At 41.6% G+C, this 27,213-nt stretch overlaps 1 protein-coding gene across 1 annotated transcript in view; it reads left to right on the top strand.

The window, feature by feature from the left end:
* The window catches only part of LOC309438051 (uncharacterized protein), a gene marked incomplete at its 5' end in the record, with an annotated part of 60,963 nt that extends 34,973 nt beyond the window's left edge, over positions 1 to 25,990 (top strand). Inside the window, 4 exons of the mRNA XM_082048959.1 lie at positions 11,529 to 11,638; positions 12,749 to 12,802; positions 16,387 to 16,539; positions 20,637 to 25,990. Of these exons, the coding sequence (XP_081905085.1) occupies positions 11,529 to 11,638; positions 12,749 to 12,802; positions 16,387 to 16,539; positions 20,637 to 20,762 (443 nt within the window). The 3' untranslated portion in view covers positions 20,763 to 25,990. The remainder of the gene's footprint in view (positions 1 to 11,528; positions 11,639 to 12,748; positions 12,803 to 16,386; positions 16,540 to 20,636) is intronic.
* Between the last annotated feature and the right edge of the window lie 1,223 nt (positions 25,991 to 27,213).

Genomic DNA, 27,213 nt, shown 5'->3' with positions numbered 1-27,213 from the left:
GTTTACGAAATCAGGCAGGTTGGTAGCTGCTACAGAGGTAGACTTATGAGTTAATCTTTTTGTTTTGCTGTGGGATCTGCATTCGATTCTCTTTTTTCCTCTATCAAAAAGTGCCTAATGAGCAGGTCTGGGATTTATACCCTAGGTTTACCCTCCTGTAAAATGTTGTTATGTACCCCATCACAGATACCCAACTACGATATACTTTTCAGGTCTTTCTGAAAAGTACCTGCCTTCCTTTTCCCCCCCTGCTTTCGTCCCATATGTTGTCTGTCAATAATGGTCACAGAGAGGTTTGATTGTACTCAAAAGCATAACCTTGGCAGAACCTAAACAAGGGCAGGACGTGCAAAAATAAAGGACATTTCAACTCCCTTCCCCTCTGTATGTGCCACGTGGTGGCATGACGCAAGGCCAGATTTGTAGGGGAAGGAAGGTCAGGGAGTCTACCAGAACAGAAACAACTCCTGGACTTGGTTTTGAGTAACACACAGGACCGAGGTCAAAATGCTTCAGTGAGAGAGCTGTTCTCTAAGAGCAGCCATGATGTGCTGGCATAAAACATCCATGAAGGAACAGTGAAAGCCAATTAAATGTCACCATAGCTGAGCTCAGCATCAAAATGGGAAACTAGATAAAAATGAGAATACTTGCTGAAATAAACCTAGAAGGATTAGCTAGGGGAGTTAAATCCTTGCAGATGGCATGGAGACTCTTTGGGGACATACTGGAGGCACTCAAGAAATGCACACCACATGTGAAGAAAGACTTAAGAAAGGCTAAGAGGATGCTGGCATGGCTAAACAGCAGGATTAAACATTTTATTAAAGCAAGAAGGCATCCTTCAAAAAGCTGAACTTTCATTCAAATGAAGAAAATAGAAAGGACTGTAAAATGTGACAGGATAAATACAAAACAATTCAAGACAGCCCAGCAAGGTTTTTGAGGCACAACTTTGCCGAAGGCATCAAGACTAATAATAAACCTTGTTTCAGATACACCAGGAGCAGAAAACCTGCCAAAAAGTCTGAAGGGACAGTAGGTGATCAAGAGTGTTCAGTGAAGATAAGTCAATAGCACACATCTTAAAAAGTGATTTGTTTGTTTTTTCACACCTTGTGGAAAAGCTTGAGGAGATCACACACCAAAACCTTTCTCTATGGGATCAGTATCAGAGGAACTGCTGCAAATGGAAGTGTTGCCAGGGAAAGTTAAGGGGCAAGTGGACTGAAATGGAGATGAACAAGTTGCCAAGACCAGACAATATTAAAGAATTCTGAAAAAAATCAAGGACTGTTTTTTTAAAAAAGAAGCCAAATTACTAGCTATGGTGTGTAGCTTCTTGCGTAACACTGGCCTGATACCCAAAGACTGGAAGTGGCTTCATGTGTTGCCAGTTTGTAAAAAATAATTGCAAGGGTAATCTGGCTAATCACAGGCCGATAAACCCAATATCCATAGTATTCAAATTAGCAGAAACTGTAATGAAGTGGAGATACGGACAAATATGATGTATTTGGGAAGAATCAATGCTGCTTTTGGAAAGTGCAGTCATGCCTTACAAACATATTAGGGTTCTCTGAAGGTGTTAACAACCATAGATGAGGGGTTGATACAGTTCATTTGGATTTCCTGAAAGCTTTAATAACCTCAACAGAGGCTCTTAAGGAGTCTAAGCAGCCACTGGATATGTGAGGAGATGGTCACATTTGTTAACAATTAGTTGAGATTAAGGAAAGAGAAGTCTGTAAATGGGCAACTTTTGCAGTGGATAAGGGAGGTCACCAGTGGCTTCACGCAGGAGTTCAAGCTTTCTCCCAGGGTGCTCAAGTGCTTACAGATGAAATTGGAAAGGGACTGAAGCTGAGGTGATATAGTGTGTACGTGATAACATGATAGCCAGGATATCAAGGGTAAGGGCTGGCTGGAGAAGGACCTTACAAAACAGAGTGACTGCAAAATAAAACAGCAGCTGGAGTTCAGTGTGTCAGTACGATGATGCATCTTGGGGAAGAAAAAAAATATCCCAGTGTATAAAATGACATCCTTTGACTTGGCCATTACCATGCAGTAATGAAATCTCAGAGTTACAACAGATCATTCTGTCAAAATTTCGGCTCAACTGCAATCATAAAACAAACAAACAAACAAACAATTGATTCCCTTTAGGAAACCAAAAATAAGAACACCACTACATTGCTGAATAAATCTGTGTTGATGAGCCTACACAGTTCTCATCCCCACCTGAGAAAGGACAGAGAACTCTGAAAGGTTTCCAAAGGAGCCACATGGGTGATGAAAGTTTGTTGGGATGAACGAGTAGTTCGGCTGGGAGCTCTGTGAAACCATCAGTCAAAGGCAGGGGACAAACAAGGTGTGTCTGCTCACGGTGTTTTCCAGTGTAAGGTGCATCCCAGGTGAACAGCAGGTAGCTGAGTCTGAATGAAAAATAAAAAAGGCAGTTCTTGTATATGGCTTGTAATTAGGCCGTGGGATTTCTTGCTGCAGTACACGGTGGCTGGTAAAAGTTCACAGGACTCGGAGACTGCACAGGCTTGTGGAAGACAAATCTACCAGGTGTTATTAAACATTTACCAATCACCTCTGGCCTGAGGTACAAGTTCTTGGAGGCCATGAGAATATCTGTAGGAAATATCTGCATATGATTGCTCTGAAGATTTTTGAAATCTCATTAATCCACTTTTGATCACTGAGAGACGGGACTCTGAGCTGGACGGACCTTTGCTCTGAGCCAGTATGATCGCTCTTGTGCTGTCCAGTGGAGTTGTGACTGCATGTGTTTGTAGACTAAAGATTTTTCTGGAGACGCACAAGAAGATAAAACTACCTTGTGCTTTTATTTCTATTTTTTCTTGATTAAAATACCGTAGAGGTGACTGGTTAGGGAAACCTTTTCCTTGGATAAGGAATTGTGTTAGCAGGAAGTAAGAAGAAATGCAGTATTTCAGATGCTTCATTTTTCTTGTTCCTTATTGCCAGTGCAATTATTTTCCATCTTCTCCACACCGGGGCTTACAGTGTGACACTAAATCACATTTAATCTCTTAGGAACTTGTCTGGCAAGGTTGATCCTGGAAGCTGTTATTTGTCCCTGTAATTCCTTTGTTAGTCCTGCAACTGATACAAACTGCATGTCATTTTAAAAAGTGCCTGACAAAAACAAAATAAAAAGTTCCTTGTCTTAGAGTTGCCATTCAAAGGAGGATGTGCAGCTACAGAAAGACTTGCAGTCTAGAATATTTCTTATATTGCAAGTACCAGTTGATCCAGGGCTCTTTGTTTTAAAAACATGTGAATGAAGTACAGGAGAATAGAATGTGACAAAGAGGCTGCAATGAAACAACAAAGTCATGTCTAAGCTCAGTTGGCTAATATATCTACATGATGCATACAGGGTAGTAAAAGGCAGCTTTGTGTGTGTGATTGCACAGCACAGCACAACACAATCCAAGCATGAGGAGCCAGCTGGGTCCCCAAAGCAGCAGTATAGTAACAGACAGTTTTAAATAATCTAACTTCATGTTTCCTCATTTTAATGCCCTCCTGTTAATTATCCAGTATCAGATAATATTGTTTCACCTTCAGTAATTCCTTTCCCAAACAATGAGTTACAGGAATGCAATTTTCCAGCCCTGTGCCGGAACAGCACACTGCTGGTGGGGCAGCTCCTGCTGCTCAGCCGGGCTCTGGTGTGTCTGCCTGGCCCAGCATCTGCTGTGTGAGACATGGGGCACTTGCCAGGTGAGATCAGGGCTCAAGAAAATCAGTGGGCTGTGTTGTTGCTAAACCTAGCTCTGGACTCCAAGTATCTGATAATTTAGGTTCCAAAGCTTCAAGAGCACTCCTGAAAACTTTGAAAAACTTCAATGGCTCTCCCACTTTGTATCAGAAATTATCCTAATATCAGGAATAGGAAGTATAGAGCTCCTGAATTACTATCCAGTGCATTAGCTACCCAGGCATCCCTCTCCATAAGCACAGGCACAAGTTTTGCTTAAATGTCCCCAGTCAGATGCACTTTCACTCATACATTTACATTATTAACATTTGTGTCTATTTGTTTTAATTATCATATCTGCCGTTATCACTCACTACAATGTTGGGTTATGATGAGGAGCCAGTAATTTTGTTATAGACCATCTGGAGAATTTTGAAACCATCTTCTTTTTAATACAAACGCTTTGGTTTCTTTACAGAGAGACATTTTTTGTCCTCAGGGAAAGCTTCAGCCTACCAGAGTGTTACAGATAGGATATACCACGTGCTGCCTCCATGGAGTAACTCTGTGATTCAGGGTGCATTTACTTCACAGCTAAGGCTCCCTCAGCTTCTGGATCCTCAAAGTTGCAGGGTGAGTAAAGTGTACCCTTCCCCTGTTGGCACTGAGCTCTTTGGAGAACAAAGTCCTCTGTGCTTCTTGCTGTTGTGCTTAGAACTTAAACACTAATATCTAATTAGCTAAAAATCCCATGATGACAGCTTATTAACTTGATTCACCATTAGGGATTCCAGAAAAAATTCTCTATAGAAATGAGTAATGAAAATTTGAGGTGGAATATAATCATACTGATGTCACCAAAATTGAATTCTTCTGTAGGATAGATGTTGGGGTTTCTACTTTCAGTTTTGGTAGTTACTTTTCTGAGCACTCTCATCACCTGGCAGGAGTTTTGATTGCCCAAGGTGTCTGCCATGGTTGTGTGCAAGATATTTAGATCTAGCAGTTTTATTAGCTACAGCATCACACCAAGTTACATAATGCCAAATCATATACCTATGTGCTCAAGAGGCACCTTGAATGACACTGGCAAAAAAAAGCTTGCTGTCCTGTTAGGGAAAGTAAAGATGAGTCTTTCTGGTGATCTTAGCATAGTAACAGTTTTAAATAATCTAACTTCATGTTTCCTCATTTTAATGCCCTCCTGTTAATTATCCAATATCAGATAATATTGTTTCACCTTCAGTAATGCCTTTCCCAAACAATGAGTTACAGGAATGCAATTTTCTGCCACCCCTGCCTTGATTTAGGTGACAATGACACATAGGACCTCCTTAGCATAACTCAGAAACAGCATTTGTATTGACATGCAAAGCCTGGACATCTTTGATGAATAAGATGTCCCAGTGCTTCTGAGATAGGACCAGTAATTTGACAGTAGGTAGGTAAGGGCATGGGACCTATTCTGTGGATGCAGAAGTAGCTCAGCATCTTGGTAGGAAATGTATTCCAGAATTAATCTTATTGCTGCTTTCTCAAGGAGTGATAATAGATGCTTCTTTCTTTCTAACACATAGCCTACTTTCAAAGTCAGAGCAGAGTGTATCACCTATCAAATAGCAGCTTGGCCTCTGAGTTGCCTTTTCCTGATCAAATTAGATGAGACTCTCATAACTAATTGAATGTTGTTCTTATTTATGAACAGTCATCTCTATTCTTTTACACACTCATGCACTTCCCTTGGAGGACATTCCTAATGGATGGAGGATTGTTTCCAGTCACTATCAACAACACAATTAATATAAGTTACATCAGGCAGGTACAATGAGACAGCAGCCTTGTGCTTATGTCCAAAGACATAAAGACAAGATGAATCTGTGATGCAGGAGGAAAACAAACTAATATTATCCCGTTCCCTGTCTTTGTTTTTTAAAGAACAGAAGTGAACAAAAATCATCTCCCCCTTTTCTGTCCAAAAGCCCATTTTATCATTTACTTCACATTTGATCTTTTGTCAAGCAGAGCAGAGCATTTTTACTGATAATGAACCCATACTTATCATTTTCCCAAGATGCTAGAACTAGAGAATCAAATAATTTCTACGCATGGGCATATGTGTTTTAGGACCATGTTGCTAAAAGCTTGAAATCTGTTTGTGTTTATAACACAAAAAAGCCCTGTGCAGACAGTTATCTGAGATTTGCTATCACTGGTTAAGCTCTGTGCAGCAGACCTTCAGAGACTCTGCCTTCCTCTCCAGCTGTGCCTGTGCAGCCTGGCTGACGCAGACCCAAGAGTTACCCATGGGCAGCTGCTGGCGATGCAGTTTCTCATGGAGGATGTACTGCACAACAGCTACGGCTCTGCTGTGGAAGATCACGCCAACTGTCCAGCCTTGTTAGCTAAAAGCAAGCAAGTACCTCTGACAACAGTTTGGGACTGTACAGCTTTTATGTAGGACTCCTGTTAGTTTTTGCAACCGAACCTCTGTGAATATAAGTGGCCTAGATCTGACACAGGCAGTGATAACCTCACCTACTCCTGGCCATCTTGTAAGAAGCAAAGGGAACAATGTTGCTGTTATAAATCCTCAGTGCTCCTGAGAGGTGAGTGGTGCCCAGCAATAGGATGAGGGGCAATGGGCACAGACTGAAGCACAGGAGGTTCCATCTGAATATGAGGATGAACTTCTTTACTTGGAGGGTGCCAGAGCCCTGGAACAGGCTGCCCAGAGAGGTTGTGGAGTCTCCTTCTCTGGAGACATTCAAGACCCACCCCGACACATTCCTGTGTGATCTGCTCTAGGTGAACCTGCTTTAGCAGGTGAGTTCGACTAAATGACCTCCAGAGGCCCCTTCCAACCCCAACCATTCTGTGATCTGTGATTGTGTGAGAGAAGCTCTAGTGACAGACACCCCTAGAGGGCCTGTTGGTATCTCCAGACTTCTAGAGAAAAGAGAGTGTCCTGACTTCTCTCTATGCCCCACCAAAGGTCCAGCTCTTTTTTTATCAAGAGCTACTCAGTGCAGATGGGAAAGAAACAGCCTGGCCACTGTCTAAACCCAAATCTAGCCAAGGAGAGGCAAAGTACCTCCAGGCTGTACTTCCCCAAGTACTTGTGCTGTGGACGTGGATATGAGGGATGGTTGCTGCTGGCACCTAAAGCCTGACAGAAACTACATAAAAATTTGGTTCAAGGAATGGGGAGGGAGTCAAACTGCTTGTGATGCAAAACAGATACACTGATTGATTTGTAAGGTAAAATGAGTGGAAAGGACAAATCTAGTTATTTTAAGGTCTGCTTCCTTCAAAATCTGGCCTAAGAGTTTGATTTCTGTAACAGTACTTTTAGTAGAGACCAAGTAGAGAGTGATGCTTTTGAAGCGATTCACTTGAGGAAAGCAGCAATAAAACAAAGGATTTAACTTCTGTGCAATTTTATCCCCATCTCTGCTGTATGTGAATACTCAGTGCAATCAAAAAGTGGCCTCTTTTTTACAGTACTGTGCTCTGATGTACACTGGCATAAGGCCCCATCGCAAGTTCTGATTGTGCAATAGCCTGTTGCATGTCTTGTCTCACTGTATATTTCATGAGATGCTATTAAGCAAAGAAAATCATGTGAAAAGCTTGTCATAACTTTCTGAAGCCATGATCTTAAGGGTCTCTACCAACTAAAATGATTCTATGATTCCGTGATTTCCCTGTGACTTCCAACAGAATTTGGCAGAAATGGTTGCTTCAATGGTTGCAGAACAGCAAAAAGATGTACAAACTTTTGCTCAGTCATCATGATCTGGCCATATCACTTAACTTGTTGAGATCTTTTCTGATACTATGGAAGCAACTAGAAATATTAAAGGCTGAATGGGGCCGGCTCAAGCTGAGAACTGAGGATATCAATACAGTTCCTCTCTACAAAGAGTTCTGTGAGCAATAGGGGTAAGTTACCTTGGATACAAGAATAGTCCAGAGTGACTGAAAAGATGAAAAATGAGAAAATTCTCTGCTTTCTCCATCTATTTTGCTCCTTGTTAGAGAAGTTTGTCTATTCCTAACATCCTGCCCCCTCTTGCACTGCCTTTTTTTTTTTTTTTAATTTCCACCTGTCTTTACTTTTGCTTATAATTAACCCAGTACTTCCACTTTTCTCTAAGGGCTTGAGAGCTACCTTTTGTTTCTTTGTTTCATTACAGTTGTTTTTCCCCTCTTTCAATGTCTATTCAGCCTGTTTGCTGATGATGTTTTCCAAGTGCATTCTTCTCAGTCGTGTGACCTGCCTCTGTATTTGAGGCTCCATAAACAATGTTAATACAGTACTTGAATAAATGGAATTTTTGGAAGCCTGTTAGATGAATTGTAGCAGAATTCTTCCTAACCCTCCTACTTGGCTCAGCTTTGAGCAGTCAAGAATAGAAAACTGGAAGATTTCCATCAGAGAGGGCCTTCTGAAAGCAGAAAGTGGAATATCATTTTTTAAAAAGCTTTGTCCCCAGAAACCACAAGAAAGGAAGTGAAAGAGCAAGACAACACAGTAAGGGTGAAATCTGTGCATAACGGCACAGTCATGCAAGATTGCAGGGAGGAAGCAATGCTTAGTGGGCCTGTCCCTACAAGTCCGAGGCATTTCAGATTGACAAATCTGAATCTGTCACAGCAAATTTGTGTGTATGTGAATAGCTGGTAGCAGACTTGCTCCATTCTGGTTTCCACTTATCTGCATCCCAATGTTACCTCCCATGCATTAACACCAGATTGGAGGGGGCATGGTCCAATGCTGGGGGCCCACAGACTTTGCCTCTAACTAATTTATAAACTCTGATGAGGGAGCAGCTCCAGGACAGCTCAGGACTGGGTTGCAGGAGGACTGGGAGTCAGGTGTACAAGTGCTCCATGCAGAGCAAGCAATGGCTTGTGCTTCTACCACGGGCAGCTGCAGGAGATCCCGGCCTCAGCATCTCCCAGCCCTTTTGCACCCAGAGCTCCCTTGTGGTGATGCCTGAGATCGGGCTTAGCAGTTATTGCCTCTGGGAGGAGAGGTGAGCTCCCTGCCCTGGCTTTGCTTACACTGAGACTTTGAGCAGGAGGAGATTGTGTAGCAGCACCTGTAACAGCTCTTTCATAGCAGGAGATCTGCCTGAAGTAAGGATGGGAGTGTTTTAGAGCACCTGCAGCTTACTGTACCCCAAAATCCCACTGTGTTTCCCTCCTCCACATCTCCACCCTTCTCCTTCCACAGATGAGAGCTCCCCAATTCCCTCTCCGAGCTCTGTGCTAACCTTTGTGTCATGTCATCAAGGGTTTAAAAGGCAGTGTGATTAAAGCAATAACAAGTAATGAGCTACATATGCCTTGCTAATGCGTCCTCTGCTTCTAAGAGCAAAGCTCCTTGGCACTTAGCACTCAGAGGCACTTAGCAAAACCATGATCAGATACTAAGGAGAGCAATGGGAGGAGGTGGAGGGAGTTTCTTGATCTATTTGGATGACAGTGACAGACAAGTTCTCACTGGTTACCAGTTTTCCCTACTTTATCTGGTTGTTCCTTTCCCTCGGTTTTAGTTTCATATTATTAAAAACTTGGAGAAATTACTGACCTTTGCAATAAGGCAGGACCAGTGAAGAATAGACTGTCCTGTCCTGCTTATAGGTAGAGTGGTGCTAACGCTGTGCACTGAGACTTAGTCACACTCTGCATGGGTTAGGAACAGGGGCATGGGAAGAAAAAATAAAGTTAAGGTCCAAGGTCAGTAAATGCAAACACAGTAATTTTGAGAGAGAATGTGTGAAATACCCATGTCTTGGTGATTCTAGAGTGGATATCCTGTACCTGGCCATGCAAGCCATAGTCAGACAAAAGGGCACAGAGGAGCAGTTTGGAGAGCCTATTTCGAGCACTCAGCAGATACTTCCCCTCAGAGGAGTGTCAGAAATCAAAATGAAAGTGTACCAGGTAAGGGGAATATTATTTCATGGGGTGTTACTGGGGACCACACAGCATCAGGTTTTCCTGCCATTTCTGAGAAGTGAAGTCCAGCGGGGGCCCGTGGAGGCTGTCATGGGGGAACTTGGGCAGATGGGGATGATCTGCGAGGCTTTGCAATGGTACCTCTGCTGTGTGGAGCCAGGTGTGGGTCCTGGGAGAGCCCAAAGCAACAGGGGAACCTGCCTCTATCCAGAGTATCTGTGGCACGGCACTAGGCATACAGCTACCCCCAAATGACACCATATCTGAAAGTACTGTATTTTAGAGAAGAATGGAAAGAGAATTGCTTTGGTTTAGTCCGCTAGTTTTTGCTAGTTGGAGAGTTGCTTTATAAGCAGTATAGAGATTTAGTAAGAGCTAAGTGTTAAACTTGATACTAGCTTCAAAAGCTTTTGGAAAGCCTAGAAATCCACATGATCCATGATGTATAGTAGAAAACTAACCAGATGACTCTAGTGACATCTGAAAGAGCCAGACAAGAGAGAAGTCTCCCCACTGGTAAGGAGAATTAAAATACCCTCCCTGGGTAATACAGGAGCCCCGGCCACGAGTGGGAAAAGTAGCCTTGATGCATGAAGGCGGCAAAGAGTTGTCCTGCATGTGAACAGGAGAGGACATTTTCTCTCAGCTCCCCACTCCCCTGTGAGCCCATTTGGAGGACAGGGACCAGCTGAATCATGAGGAAGGTATCAGTGATGAAAACCAGCTTGCCCTCACAAAACTCTCTTCTGTTTTGGAGAGGCCATTGTGAGAAATTCCAGAAATACATCTAGCAGGATGTATTCTTCACAGGAAGCTGTGAAGAATTGTGTACTGAGATACATAAAAATGAAATTTTTTACAATGAGGGTGGTGAAACACTGGTACAGGTTGCCCAGAGAGGTGGTAGATGCCCCATTCCAGGCCAGGCTGGATGGGGCTCTGAGCAACCTGATCTAGTTGAAGATGTCCCTGCTCATTGCAGGGGGTTGGACTAGATGACCTTTGAATGTCCCTTCCAGCCCAAATTATTCTATGATTCTATGATACCATACACCTTTCTCCACAGACTTGTGTATTCTATCTGTTCAACAGGTTAAAATACCCTAATCTTGGAGTTCACTTTCTCTTTGTAAAGTGAATGATCAGCCATAAATATTGTAAAGCCAATTGTGCAAGCAAGGCTGGACACTATTTATTCTGGAGTTTGCAGGCAGCCTGAAACAGGCTGATAGGAAATTACTTCTCTACTCCTCTATGTTGGAGTGTTAATATTTTAGGCCTAGCAGTGCAATTTAAATGCCAGACCTTTTAGTATGTTAGGCATTTACTTGATACAGTTACTGCATAGGTGAGGGCAATTTGGGTATTCATAGGCACAAATAGTAAAACAAAGCAAAAGTGGAAATCAAAGGGAAGAAAAATGTGCCCTACTGCCACTGATTGTGGTTGCAGGCAGCAATAATTAGTGCACAGAAATATTCCATTTCACACAAAAGCCATGTTTTTTACTCAATATTTACAGAAAACTCCAATACACAATTGTGGGCCAGGCCATTACTGACAGAACTGGTCTGTAATTAAATTGCATTTTGGCTTTGATACCAGAATGAATTTGATATTGCTGCTCAACACAGGCTTTGCAATCTGCCTGCAATGACATTTACTTTTTGTTGTAAACACTTTGGAAAGCTGAGAAACCCTAAGCTATAAAGTGTACCCGGTGTCAAATCCCAGGGATTACTGAAGGATCAATATTTTGTGTTAGTGATACCCTCAGATGTGTGGTTTTATGGTGTTTTTTTTCCTCCCTCTGTTCCTGCAGAGCTCTGGAAACACAGGGTAACGCAAGAAAATTCCTCAGTCCTACGACCACAGATAGTTGAAACATTTGCTCAAAGGCTGATGGAAAACTACCAAGAATCAGATACAGCGGTACATATTCTGCATTTCTAACTAAGCAACAGCTAAATCATGTTTACAGCTTTATTTGTTAAAGCCCTTATCAATCAGTGACCCAAAAGAGAAACACTTTTCTTAAGCTTATGAGCTTAGATTCAGATTATGTTGGTTTGTAATAGCAGTATTGGCAGCAAATATGTGTATTGCCCTCCTGCCTTCTGACAGGTTTATGTCAGCTCTCAGGACTGTAATAATGTGAAGATGAGTTAGGGTTGGAGGTTTATGTGCAACCGCAATGCAGGGTTGCAGGACTGTCACGGATTCAGGAGTGGGAACTCCTCTTGCTGAGTCATTGCTAAATCAGAGGTCCAGCATGATGTTAGGAAGCAGTCTTTGGGTTGGGTTGGGTTTTTTTCCAGTGAAATTTAAAGAAAATATTTATGAAAATATGACAACTTCTGGTTAAAAACCACAAAACATAGTTTTTTGAGAGAAGGGATGTAGTGGCTCAACTGCAATCCAGGCAGTTGCTGAGCTGTTGATTTAATTTCTCCACTGAAAATTCTCTTTTAGCTCTGGATGGAAAAAAATACATTATATAGTTGCAGCTAGAATCAGTCAAAAAACTGATAAATCTGCTTTCCATCAGTTCATTGTAATTGTAGATTGGGTAAAAACATTTCCATTGAATAATTTTATTTTTGCTTAATTTTGATATTGCAGAAGCATTTGATTTACAATAACATGATGATGTTTCATTTTGACTTTTGCTGTAGACAGCAACTCTTGTGATTCAGGCTGTCTGCCAGGTTTGTTTTTTTTTTTTCCTAGGTTACTTTAAAAAAAAAGCCATTTACAACAGTGTCTCACCGTACTGGGCTGTGACATCATGGCCAGAGAGTGCAGCAACTTTGAGACCTTCTCCATGTTGTATGAAAATATTCTCCAGCAGTAGCACAGTCTGCTTTACCAAAAAGAACAAGTATGCTCAGAGAGTTGATTCTATTCTTACAGGGGAAGTGGTGTCTGAGTGGGAGGCAGTTGCTAAGTAAAAACGAAAGTCAAGCTGTCAGGCTGGGAAGGTGTTAAGTGGAGCTGGGCCCCACAAGCACAGTCACCGTGCATCTTTGTGCTTTTCTTCAGGAGCTGCGTGCAGTGGAAGAAGGTGACAACCAAAGCGATACGGCTCTGACACAGGTTGGTGGTGATGGTCTGCCGGTGGTGTTTAGTGGTCTCCTTCGGGACAGAGTCCCACTGTGCAGACACATGGTGAGAGCCTTTGAGAAGAAAGGGAGGGTGGCCATGGGGCTGCTGTTTCTCTCTGTGCTCAAAGCCAGAAGTCATGCCAGAAGGACTTGTAAAATAGTAATAACCTGAAGGCAAAGGTAGTGGCCTGCTGTTCTGTGGGTCTTTTTCACAATGCATGATATACTGGTAACTTTCTAACTTTAGCTTCTACTGACAGGTCTCTCTTCCTACATGGGGCATTTTCCTGTGGCAACTCAATCCTGTGCATTGAGTAAGACAGGAAACAGAAGTGGGTCAGGCACTTAGGCCTGGTATGCTACTTCATGGCTGCATAACCAACTCCTCTTAAGTTCTGAGTACTTGACTTTGCAGCTTGAGCTGTGTTTCTTAGGATAGCTGGTATGTGTGGGTGGAATTTTCTAAAGAAGTAAACCCAGCCAATAAATCAGAAATGCCATCTTGTGGAATCATGTGATATCCATGTAATCTATTAGCTGACTTGGAGGCTTGGCACCATCAACACAAACTCTACTGCTAGAGGTATGTCAGCTTCTACAGAAACCTACGCTATAGAAGAGAAGACTGCTTGGGTTTGGGGGATGTTTGGACAGCAGTGTTGGAACACCTGCATTTTGGATTTCATTCCTGAGCTGCCTTTCTCATCTGTCCTCATCACTGACCACAAGATTTCAGTTCTCTGGGCTTCTCACCAGTTTCTTACCCCACCTTCTCATGCTCTTTCCAGTTTTTTGCTCTTATATCCTTTTCTGTAGAGTGTCTTGTCAGCAACCTTGCTTCTTCCCTGATTTCACTGTCCTGTTCATATATTTGGGAAGGCTCAAGTGAGAGCAAAAATGAGAAACACATGAAGTTTCAGCTGGGTGGAGAGATACAGGAGTCAGTAGGACGTTCCAGGAGCCTGTGGGCAGTGGAGTCTCTCCCCCATTGCACTTTGCAAGCCCATCACCACTAAATCCCTGTCTCATCTGCCACTTGCTTCGAGCACAACACAGGTCATTCCTCGTGACCAGCCACACCAGGCAGCTGCCTATTCCCCTGGGCTCTGCCTCAACCTCAGAAGAGACTTCCTGCTCCAGTTCCACTTCTCGTTAGCCTAATCCAATTAACAGAGGCTGTTGCAAATCTGAAGAGCAAGCCCAGTTGCTCAGTGGAGGCATTAGGAACCATGAGGCATGATCAGCCAAAGTGGGATGGCAGAGAGTTTAAAAACTAAAAAGTCACTGAGAAACATACCTGAACCATGTGGGTTGTTTTTTTGTGGTTTGTTGGGGTTTTTTTTGTTTGTGTTTGTTTTTTTCCTCCAACAAAGCCTTAAGATTTGACCAATCTTTTGCTAACTTTACAAGAAAACACACCCAATAAGGAGGAAAACTAGTGCTGCTCTGAATAAAGATCACCAAAATTTTTCAGCAGAGCTAAAATACATGTATTTTCCCCCAACATTCATTTTCAGAAGTCTCTCCGTAATGTCTGCTGTAAGACAAATATTTCAGCAAGAATTCAGTGATTAGCAGTTACTACTTAGATCTGCCATGCGGAGGTGCCAGGCAACCTTGAAAGCAGATTGTGCTGTTGGCTCTGCCTACAGTCTGCAGTTGTGCCTATTTCTTATCTGAGTAACGTAATATGCTAAGACTGATTTTTAGCTTTCCTCCATTGTGTTTATCTGGTTGCAAATGCTGTTCGGTGGAATGAAAACATTTATACCTAGCAATGACCCACCTATGTGAAATTTAAATGCTGCTGTTTAAATCTGTTTAAGTTCTGTCACGCACCTTCCTATTTGTGCTAAACTGTGTGCCCTTTCTGTTAATTGTCAAGTATCAACAAATGGAACACATGATTGTTTTCCTCATATATTAAATGGTCTGTATGTACAAGCTTATCAGCAGACAGCACATTTGCTCTGATAAATGCGTTACATCATGGCTTACTGAACGAAGCCTGGTCCGAGAAAGTTCCTCCGACTTTCTCTCTGGAGGCAGGGGAGATGGTGCCATGGGAGGCCAGGCTCACCAACAGAACAGAGCCATGCACAGAACCTTCTCTTAAAATCAGATTCCCTAATCCTGCTCCCTGACCTTTCCGCTCCTCTGTCCTCTGTACACATTTCCTTCTGTCACTTCTCCTACCTATTAGCATGGAGATCTTTTTGTCCTGATGACTAGAAACAGTTATTTTAAGGTTATGTATGAAACTTAAGCATTTCAAATATTGGTTGTGAACTGCCACAATTCTTCCTGCTGTTTCCAGAGGTGCACAAAATGGATTATTCCATATCATCAATGGATTATTTTCATCAGGCCACTCAGTTAGGAAGATATTCTTGCTCTACTTAATTAGGTATCATGTAATGTATTCAGAGCTCTGGATCATTTACTCCTAGGCTATGGTGTTTGCTCCTCCCTAGCTTTGCTCATTCGCTTTCTCTGCTGTGATAGATTGTGGGGCTGCGCCATGGGATGATTATGGAAATAACTGCTCCCAGAGCCCAGCTCGCTGACTTAGAGGAAGAAAATCTTTCTCTCAAAGAGAAGATGAGAAAAGAAGTACGGGATGAATATGAATCATTAGTGCAGGACCTATTTGTGACTTGTGTCCATCTAAAAGTAGGTACAGAATAAGAGTGGGTGCTTCATCTATCTTTTTTTGTGCTGCTGTATAATTTGCCAACAAGTGTAGCACTCAAAGGGATAAATTGCTGCAGTGTGCCAGGTGGATGAATGGCTGAATCATTTGTCTCCTGCTGCTAGAAGCATCTTGTAAAAACGTCTGGTAGAAAAATAGTGTACCTTTTCCAAAAGAGGAGGCGTATTCTCGATGGAACAGGTATCACATTAGAAAGAGTGATGGAAGTTCTTTTTAGTTACAGCGGAGGGAACTTTTTGGAGATAATACTCCAGTTTGTAGTAGTCTGCATTATTTTTCTTGGAAACCTTATGTCCTCTGTGTAATTTTATTGCTCACTCTAACAATGCCTTTCTTTTCAAGTAGTCCACTGATTTCTTTGGGGCGACATATGTCATTACTTACAAAAATAAGATATCCCAATCTAATGTGCAAAAAATGGCCTGATTGTGATCATGTGTATTGTAGAGCAACTACCTGCATAAAATCCCTGGGGTTTTGATTGATGATCCATAAGCCCATTAATGTCTGTGGCCAGGGCAATAGTGACTTGAGGAATATTATGATTTCATTTGCAGTCCTGAGTGGGAGTCCAGTTTTCACCAGAAAGCCTATTTTTTCACAGTGGTGCTGCTAGTTCCATTAAATACATACATCCCAGGATTGCCAATAGGTTGCCTGCAAATGATACAATTGAAATTCCACTTCTTGTAGTATCTGGATGCAAGAAGAATATTGCTCTGTCTTCCTGATACATGGATGCTAGGAAAATAATTATGAAGAAAGACCATCTGGTCGTAGTTGAGAGACTTCTGAAATCTTCTGAATTTTGCTTTCCCATATGTGCACACTTCATCTCTTATGGGTTCTGTTTGTAATTGCAGGGAAATTTGGATGTCTATCGCCTTAGCATTGAGCAACGACTGTTTGAAATCATCAGCGAAGTGAGAAGAGAAGGAGTTGGCAATATGATTGATCTGAAGAAAAAGTTTGGCTCCACTAAAAATAATGGTGACTTGAAAGAACATTTGTCTAAAGTAAGGAAATACATATGTGTGTCAGTAAGTGAACACAAGGATAATATCCTGGTTAAGCTTGCTGGAGATGGCTTAAGTTATTGCATTCTATCTGGGACATTGTTTGGGTGAAAAGCATGGAGGTGATCCATTACTAGACCCTGTTAATGGCTACTCATTTGTCAGGCTGTCATGAATCAACCACCTTTGACAGTGTGTTTATGCAGAAATTTTGGGCCAAACCCAGCCCTTAGACCCTGAGTAGCTGCACGTATTTGAACTGAATTTGCTTCTAAAATGAGGAAGCCTGCTTGCAGTCTGTTCTGAGTGAAACTAGCACCATGTGTTCTACACAGGTGAACATTAGAGAAGCTGAACTTGGATCTGAGGAAGTGTGAACTCATGTTCAATCGTACGTCAGCATTGTCATGTGTTTTCATTGTCCCATGATTGGGCGGAGGAAAGAGAATGTGATGTTCAGTGGTCCTGATAAATGTTGTGCAAGCTGGTCACAAAAAGAATGGGGACAGAACCCTTTTTTCCACTTGGAATTGAGAGTCAAAAGTCAAAGACTTAAGAGTCAAAATATATTCCGCTTTATGTTTTGAAAAAGTGCCACCAAAACTGATGTTCTAGGAGTTATAAAGTAAAGCCTGGAAAGTCATTTCCAGGCTACAACTTCCAAATCAATCCTTTTTATAGTCAATCATATTCCTCCTCAGCAAAGTTAAATTTATACAAAAAATATGGTAGTTAGTGAACACAAATGAGATCAAATGGATAATGGCTAAATACTTCTGTCTAAAGTAAATATGGATATAACTGTAATGGCAACAGAGTGAGATGGGCTTTCAGCACCCCCAATGAACCTTGGGAGATAGGGACACCCAAAAGTAAATGAGGAACCAGTGGAAATGGCAGAGGTTCACGTGTGAGAAGGCTGCAGGGAGAATTCCACATCCCCGCTTGGGAAGGACCCTGTGCAGAGGCCGTGAACAAGAGGAGTGGGGAGCTCATGAGCAGTCAAAGGGCTGTGGTTTGAGCAGAGTCACGGGAACTTGGTGGGCTGCTGCACACCATGGTCATGGGTGGTTACAGCGTGTTTAAGAAGGACCAGCAGGGAAGAAGAGGAGCGAGAATTGTGTATGAATGTGGAGATGTACTACTGAAAGCCTAGGAGTCATGGTCAGAGGAGGGGGGAACGTTAGTGACGATTAACGATTGCAGTGGGGAATCTGTTACAGGCTGCCTGGGCAGAATAATAAATTGGATGGGCCTGTCTATAGAGGGCTAAGAAAAGTGGGTTTGATTTGAGGCCTTGCTGTTCATGGATGTTTTATTCATCTGGAAATATATTTGAAGGAGAATACAGCATTGTGAAAGCCTGGGCAGTTCCTGGATGGCATTAGTGATAATATCCTAAAAGCAAAAGATAGAGAAGCCAACCATGGTAAATCCTTACTTCTGCTGCTCACAAACAGGGCAAAACTGGTGGTGAGTGTCATCTGAGGCTGCAGTGACTATGAAATGATTTCAGGATCAGGAGAAAAGTTGCAAAATTATTTTGCAGGGCAAAGGCTTTGGACTTCAGGAGAGCAGACTGTGATTTATTTAGGGAATTGCTACGCAGAATCCCCAGGAAACTGCCAAGAGGGCAAAGGTACCGAGGAAAGGTGGTTCATTTTTAAAGAAAACTTTTTCAAAACCAACTACCCTGTTATGCAAGAAGACCAGGGAATTTAGCAGACACTTGGCCTCGCTTGCATTAGCAAGGAGCTTCTTAAAGGACTAAAATACAAAAAGAAAAGATTACAATTAGTGGAAACCTGGACAGGCAGCAAAGGTAGAGTATCAGTCTGGACCCACAGTGATGATCTAAGGAAGGCCAAAGCCCCACTGCAGATAAAACTAATACGGAACACAACGGGTAAGAAGGTGAGTTGACACTGAATGGTAGAGTCTCTGCACAGAGGCACCTCTGTCAGGAGGGCTGGGACCTGCAGCCATCCCCTGTAACCCGTGTTTCTATGATTTTTGCATAATGAAACTGTTTTCCTCTGCCTTAAGAACAGTTTTGAGGAGGAAGGCTGTTATTTTGAACAAAGAAAAAGAAAACCCGATGACTATACTTTTCATGAATCCACTAATTTTGTTCTTGTTAAGGACATTGTAATTAAGGTGAACCAGGTTACTGAATAATGTATGAACCAGAATCCCCATTTGGCATAATAGTGTTTATCACCATTAATGGTGCTTCATTTCAGAAGGGTTTATCTGCTTGCTGGTTTTGGACTAAATTTCTTCCATTTATTTTTCTCAGTTTCTGGGCAATGTTCACATTTCCTGTTTCCCTGGAGACACAGTAATAGAAATTTATTGCCATAGGCTGCACTGTTCCAAACTGCAAAGTTTGATCATTTGAAAATTAAAAAGGAATACAAACAGTTGCATGCTTTTACAATTGTGTTTATTTCCAAGCCACATGCAAAGCTTAGAGATGCTGAGAAGGTGATATTTCCCTGCTAATTTAATTTGTTATATGTGTCTAATTCTCTGCAAAACTAATGGTCAAACTGGGCAGGCTTACTATTCTTCAGCGAGACTACAGGCTCTCATGGGAACTGCAGATTTTAGGTAAAAATTCTATAAAGTCTATACTTTTCCGCCTCTATATTATGGGTATAATTGTGGTCTTCAAATGTGAAGAGCATGAAACAAATCCATGATGCTTCCTTGAAGCAAGTGTTTAAGAAGTATGAGTAGCCTATAGTATTCTGAATATTGTTGTTGGCTCAGAGGACTACTTATGACATTGTATTACAATCAACTATTTTGCAACTGACCAAAATGTATAAAAATGAAGACAGGCAGACATGAAGTGAAAATGAACTAGATTGGTGGCTTAGGAAGTGGTTGAGGTTTTTTTAGTCTGTTTTTTTTTTTTTTAATTGGTATCTGCTTAAACAAAGCAGAACACAGCATGAGGTTTGTAAATTTAATTATGGAAATACAAGACGAAGCACAAAAATGACTAAATTAAACTAAAGTGAAGATAGATGGAAAGTAAAGTGCCTTGCTGATTTAAATGAGGCTGATTAGAATGGAACAAACAGGTTATTGTTATGCAGGTTAATTAGCTGCACAAATCAAGCAAAGGCAAGGCAGAATGGATCATATTTGTTGCCTTAAAAAGAGTGAAAACAAAACAGTTTTTGTGTGCTTGTTACTTTTAAACTGAAACAAAACTGAATGTGCATACGCTTACTTCAGTTATATCAGGGAGATGCTAAATCATTAGAATACTTTATTAAGCAGATCAGTCAAAAAATTGACTGAATTATTGCAAATTTGTGGATTTTTAAAAAGATTTAAAAAATATTTTAAAATATTTTTAAAAATCTGAAACAGAAAAATAAATGGGAAAATTTGTTTTTTTAAAATTAGAAACTAGCTCATCTTGTTCAGACAGAGCCGGCTTGTGTCTGGCATTGGAATGAACCTGATGACTTAAGAACTTGTATTTCACAGTCCTCCATTCCAAGAGCAGAGGATCCAGTTTAAATGGCTGGGAAAGGAGTGAGGACTGCTAAATCTGTGCCTGACAGAGTAACATGTATATATATATATATCTCTCTCTCTCTATATATATATGTATATGTATATATACACATACACATTTATGTTCACGTTTAAAATGAACAAAAAGACTCTGCCCAGAAAATAAAACAAGCTTCATCACACACCTTTTTACTTTAGATATAATGAAGGAATAAACAGATTGATAGATGGACAACTCCTTCAAATGTGAAAGAAAGACTGAGTTTTGCTTCGATCTGAGTTTGTTTGCACACAAGAACTTGAATTGTTGACATGTGAATATAATTAAAGTGATGCAGTTGAACCCATACAGATTACCTCACATTTTCCCCTTTAGAGGACCCCTCTTGTCCATCCTGTTCCCCACTTTGCCTTAAAAAAGGTCAGTCCTTTAGTAGAAAATAGGAACAATTCAATCCCACTTTACTAAAAATCTCTGATTTACCTTTCAAGTAACCCAGCGCTATGTAAGAGAGAAAATCACTGCTCTCATCATTGTTTCTATTATGTGTTGTTTACAGGAAGCTCTTCAAAGCAAAAAAGAGGGTCTGAATGCTAAGCTGATGGCAGAACAAGGTGTGACTTTGTTTCAGGGTGAGCTCATATCTGTAAGGAAAGCTCTTGCACAAATCTCAGGCAGACAATGACAAGCTAAAGAAACAGCTACATAAGCAGGTATTGAATTCAACAGGTCCTGATTCATCAGCACAAGCTGAATTCTCCTCTCCACCTCACTCGCTTTAATGAGGATTTCGCCTACTGTTATTCTAGAAGATAAATGGATGCAAAACCAACTGCATAATACAGTTGCTTAAGCTGGGTGTGTATTTTATGGCATTGAAACAATGTGTGTCTGAGTGTTTTTACCATTGCAGGTACAGAGAACTTGGAGAAAAAAAACATAGCATCTTGGATAAAGTTTGAGTCATGTACCAAAAGTGACAACTACAGGCACTACATTTATATACACAATCAACAGAGCTTGATGTATGTTTTAGTAGAGGAAAAGACACTATTAATAATTTATTCCACAGATTAAAAAAAAATGAATTACAGATCTTGAAGTTATTAGTCTTCCACGCAATCATTAAATTTCAAGGAAACGTTCGAGGTAAATCCAGAATAAATTCATTTTTGAGGGTTTGTTTGTTTGCTTTTCCATCTGAACACCTTCATGGATATATCGCTGCCCCAGCAAGCTCCATGTCACCTCTACACATGGCTACACATGGTGAAACAGCCCATTCCTCAAAGCCGAACTCTAAATCACACCCTTCACTTGCAATATACTTAATACCATGCAACATGATTATATGGATAATAAGTCTTGTCAAACCCACCTCATTTTACTCTTCTGATAAGATTTCAAGTTAGATAGATAAACATAATGCTAGAGATGTAATACATACTTGGAACAACCTTGTAATGCTTCAGTTAGCAGCACATAAGTTTTGTATTTTAAATTTTAGTATTACATAGTATCAATAAAAATGCTAAATGGATAGAGATTTTTTGACATATGGAAATATGTTATTTTCATTAAATGAAGACGGTTGCTGATGGATTTGTACAGGGGTTGGTGGCAGAACTATCAGTATTTAACATTTTTGTCAATAGCTTGGGAATAAATATCAAATTATAGTTTACAAAATTTACCGATGACATATTTGAGGAGGAATCTTAGTGAATTTGACAAGGCACATTTAGTGAATAACGATGTGGGCAGAGCAGGAGTACGGAATCATACAGATAGCTCGGTAACTTGCTTATCCCTCCAAGAAGTGTTTCAGTGCCTGAGTAGCTGAACAAGGAGAAGAAAGCAGGACTCCCGCAGAACGGGGTGACTGTCCCTTGGACAGGACAGGGGTCATGACAGACAGATGACTGACCATTTCTGGAATGGAGGGATGCCGCAATCTTTCCAATTATCAAAAGGCCAGTAGTGCAGGTATATTAAAAATGAGTTTGTAGCTCTATTACAACACTGGTTCCAGAGTGTCCTACTGAAAAAACTTGAATAAAAAGCTGAAAGAGTGCAGTGGGGATTTACAAAAATTATTTGAGGACTGCAGGAAATTATTTCTAGCAGAGAGGTCTTAAAAGGCTCGATCTGTTTAGCCTGTCTGAAAGAAGAGTGACTTGATTACAGTCTACAGGTATTTTTGTTGCAAGAGAATAGCAGCTCTAGAAGAGGTCTCAGGGAAAGGCAGAACAAGAAGCCGTGCCTAGAAGTGGAAGGCAGGCTACACTGAAAATGGGAAATTAGAAACAATGCTTTAAAAATGTAATTAACTGTGGAAATAACAATATGTCTGACTAAGTATCTTCAAGTCAAGACCGGATGCCTTTCTGGGAAACAGGGTTTAGGCAAACCAACTTGCTCATGCCAGTACAAGGTTAATTAAGGTAAATGTGATATCAAAGTCACATATGATGGCTCAGTTGTTCTATTCTGAGCTCATCTGTCTGTGAAACTCCAATCCTAGTAAGGCTTAGAGACCTTCCCGGTGAAAAATGTTTGGGCTGTGACTGCTTTTAGCTCTTTGTGTTTAGATTTTTCACCAGAGTAGAGTTGCCTTTGGCTGATAAACTGGTTTTCTTCACTGATAAGCTGTCAATTTACTTCCAAAAGACCCACTGCATCTACCATCTTTCTAGCCGCTGCTTTTGTTGGTGGTGATTTTGGTTTTCTTTGGTTTCTGACATCAGCTTCTGATTCTTTGTCTTCTTCCTAATTTCTTTCCTCGGTACAGATTGTGATGCTGGTGTTTACAAGTAGCAGACTCCATTCCACAACCCTTGACTGTACAGGAGGGTTTGACCTGAAGTGGATGGCTCGTAATACCGTTGCATTCAATTGTAGTACGGATTCTAAAATATAGCCATACCTGCTGGATGCCTCTACAAACCATCTATAAACAGGATTGTTCAAAAAGCTGTGCCTGTGTTCTCCCTCTTTCCTTGTTTATATGTTACTTTAAAAACAAGTTCCACATGCAGACCAGAGCCTGGTTGCAGAAATCAAATTACACCAGACTAAGGAAACTGGAAGCAACTACCTTGGTTATTTGCGAATGAATGAGTTCCACACATGAATGTTGTTTTGAGGCTTCTCCCTCTTATAAGCCATAATGTAAATACAGCATTTTGTTCCCACTCCCCTTTACCCTCCACTTGTGCTCCTCATTCCTGAAACACAGATTTTCTTTGGGGTTTAGGCCTGACTGTGGTCCTTTCATAAGATCACAGGATAATTCAGCTTTGTTTACCAGCCTTTCATTATCTTCATTACCAAGCCATGTGGGATTGAGTCTCTCCTCATTCAGCTCAGCTGGGCATGACATCTGAAGACTGGTCATCAGGGTTTAAAAGGTGTGTATGGGAATTAGGGGAAAGTAACCTAAGTCTGAAACTTCCCTTACTGTGTGTTGTAGAAACAAATGCTGTTGGAAGTAATATAGAGGAAGGCACAAGAAGCCAAGAGAAGACAATACTTTGTGTGATGAAAGCTAAAAACAGAGAAGATGCTTGAAGAAATGGAAGAAAAAGAGCAGAGCGTGAAATGCTTAACCAAGGAAACTGAAAAATCTTCTAAAAGATGCTGCCTTCAACAAAAAAAAGGGGTCAAAAAAGAAATGCAGCAGGTAAACTCATAATGCAGACTCCGGAAATAGAAACAGTAGCATTTCTGGAGAGGTGCCTCGAAGTTCTAACGCTGTCTGACCACATCTGAGTGTAATCCCTTCAAGTGTCTGAACTTCACAGATCTTCACTGTAGCTTTCCTAGTGCTCTGGGTGAAGCTCTTGCAGCATGAGCCTTGTCCCTGTGCTGGGCCCTGCATGCTGGGGGCTTAGGGTCATCTTCCGTGTTTTGGTGGCATCTTGTGTTTCCAATGCTTTGCAGAGCCTTCCTGTTCAGCCTGCTTCAGTATTTTTTTTTCCTCTAGAAAGTATTATTCTCCTTATTTTAGAGGTAAACTGCCTGGGAGTTTGTGTAAGGCACTAGTGCAGTGGGAATGGGGGTGCAGTGCACCCCTGGGGGGATCAGGGGTGCAGCAGCTAGACCAGCAGGTGGCGGGGCTTGGTGGCTTTGGCCAGCTGTGCATCTCCCACTGGCATGTTCCCCAGCGGTGTGCCCCCAGGCCTCTTCCGTAACCACTGTCCTTGTCACCAGACTGAACAGGGAGCTTGGGAGCCTCACTTGGGCTTTGCCTCCCTGCCAGGTTCACATTCCCGGGTCTGCAGTGCCTGTTGCTTTCCTGGCTCTCCCTGTGAGATTTCCCAGGCAAGGCTTGGATACCAGTGCTACAGAGCTGACAAACTGCTGGCCTTTTGCTTTATCTACTCTGCGTTTGACACAACCCACCCTCACCCTTCTGTTTCACATATGTTATACCAGTGTTTCCCAAATTCTGGTCCCCTAAGTGAATGTATTGGGAAAGGAACACCTTTAATCTAGTCTGGCCACAGAAATGGTGTTAGTTTTCACTAAACTGATGCCACCATACTGAACTGATATACTAAACTGATGAGTTTAAATCTGTTACTGCATTGCTAAGCATTGATTTAGTGTAACTGAGTAACCGAATCCACTTTTAAGATTATGTCCCTGTAAAATTAAAAAGCTGATTTGGCCAAGTAAATACAATCTCTGTGTTTAGCACAGCTGGCAGAATGGGCTCCTAGCTGTGAAAAGTGCAGCTCTTCTTTTGTAGTGTAGCCTGCAGAACAAAATATTGTTTGGCAATGTCTTGATTAGACTTTAACTATGTCAATCCATCTATTAACTGACAACTTTTCTGCCACTGAAGTCTCCTTACCCTTGCTTTCTTGGTCTAGAGAGAAAAAGGCCTGTAAATGTATCTGAATGCCTCTCCTATAAGCCAAAGTATATTCTGTCTTCAGTCTTCTAAAGCATCAAGGTGAACGCATAGGCTGTTTGTTTTCCAGAATCAGGGTGGCAGATGTCATTCTGCTGGGAATAATTTCTCAGGCTGCTGGCATGTTTTCTAACCAAAATCATATGATTTTGGTTAGAAAGAGAGATTTTCACACAGCCAAAGCTGTGCACATGTGAGACCACTGATGTAATTGATACCTGTCTTTGATGAGGCTCCAAAGTGTTTACAAAATAACCCTTTAAGAGACCAGGGGTATCAACAGCTGGATCAGCCTTTGAGGACAGCAAAAAGGAAAACAGCAACTGCAGGGTACAGACTTTTATTGCCACACAACAGCCCCAGCTGCAGCTGGCGCCTACATGGTCACTAATACCACCAATTCTATATTTAAACTTAGTTAGCAAATTAGAGTCTGTAGGAGAGATGAGGGAAGAGCTGCTGGTTTTTTTCCACATATCTCTGCCCTGAAAATGAAAGTAAGGTCTTGTCTAATTATGGTTACACGCAGAGAACAGTGAGGAAAATCCTCTGTATTGTTTTTATCTTCCTCCAGCAATGCCCAAAATGCAGATTCCTATTAAACAATAAGGAGAATGTCTATTTCCACTATTTGTGCTGTATTTTGCATTCAGAGGGATGATGGATATGTTTAGCAAGGCTGTAATTATGGATTATTTCAACCACCAAGAAGTGATGCCCTCTCATTCACAAGAGCACACAGGGCAACACCGTATTTTCCTTTAAATCTTGGCCCTTGCTTTGAGGCAGAGCTGTCAGATGACAAATTTTTGTTGCTGCCATTAATCTTTTTACCAGCTTTCGGATAAGAAGCCAGTTAACCCAAGAGAACAGTTTAAAGGCAGAGGCCTTCCAGCAGGTTGATGAACTGCAGTGTCAAGTTGATGACTGGGAAGCCGCAGTTTCCCAGAGGAATGTGACTGCACGTAAAGACAGGTTGTGTGTTGTGACCCGCTTTCTTGGGGAAATGAGCTTATGTGTCCACCTCTCTGAATCTCTCCCTAATCTCTGAAGCAGTAAGCAACTTACACCACATATGAAAGGGAAGAAAACCTCTGTAATGAAAGCATTTGTATTGTATTTGTATTGTATTGTGTTCAGTTCTGGGCCCCTCAGTTCAGGAAAGACATTGAAGTGCTGGAGCGGGTCCAGAGAAGAGCAACATGACTGGTGAAGGGACTTGAACATAAGACCTATGGGGAGAGGCTGAGGGAGCTGGGGTTGTTTAGTCTAGAGAAGAGGAGGCTTAGAGGTGACCTCATCACTCTCTATAACTACCTGAAGGGAAGTTATAGCCAGGTGGGGATTGGTCTCTTCTCCCAGGCAGTTAGCAATAGGACAAGGGGGCATGGGCTTAAACTCTGCCAGGGGAAATTTAGGCTGGATATTAGAAAGAAATTCTTTACAGAGAGAGTGGTCAGGCATTGGAATGGCCTGCCCAGGGAGGTGGTGGACTCGCCGTCCCTGGAGGTTTTTAAACTGAGATTGGACATGGCACTTAGTGCCATGATCTAGTAAACGGACTAGAGTTGGACCAAGGGTTTGACTCGATGATCTTTTCCAACCCAGTCGATTCTGTGATTCTGTGATTTAGGTAGAGGAGAAAGACCTGACACAATCTTCAGGAAAAGTAAGACAACTCAAGCACTATCTTCCAGCGTAGCTGCTTGAGCAGCACAATAAAGACTGATTCCTCAGTTAATAACTTTAAACCATAACTTAAGTTGCCTTTTGATTTGTAGGGATATCATGGGAAATAATGAGGGGATCTGCATTTAGGAGAGGAGGCAATTAGAAAACACAGGATTCGAAGTGGTCGGACATAAGGCTTCATTAGTGGTTCTGGTCTTCAAACAGCTTATTAACAAGTTGTGGGGAGCAGCCAAAAAAGACTGTACCCTTGTGATTAGATACATGCCTATGATTGTAGGTATTTCTAGAGGATCTCAAAACAGCACTCAGAGCTTTCTAGGCCTTATCTGAATTAACCCAAAATTTAACAAAAATCTTTCTTCTCAGCTGTTTATTAGGTTACTTTTTAACGTCATGCTTATGTAATTCATGTAGCTTAAAAAGCTTGTTTAGGGATTTCTACTGCTACTTGCCTGAAACTGCTGCTTTTCTCTGTGGTATCAAAATCCTACTGTCAGTCTGACAAACACATGCAGAAAAATTGATG

This window comes from Streptopelia decaocto (genome assembly GCF_964273445.1).
Source record: "Streptopelia decaocto genome assembly, chromosome: 3".
Lineage (NCBI taxonomy): Eukaryota > Metazoa > Chordata > Aves > Columbiformes > Columbidae > Streptopelia > Streptopelia decaocto.
This window is presented reverse-complemented; position numbering and strand designations above follow the sequence as displayed.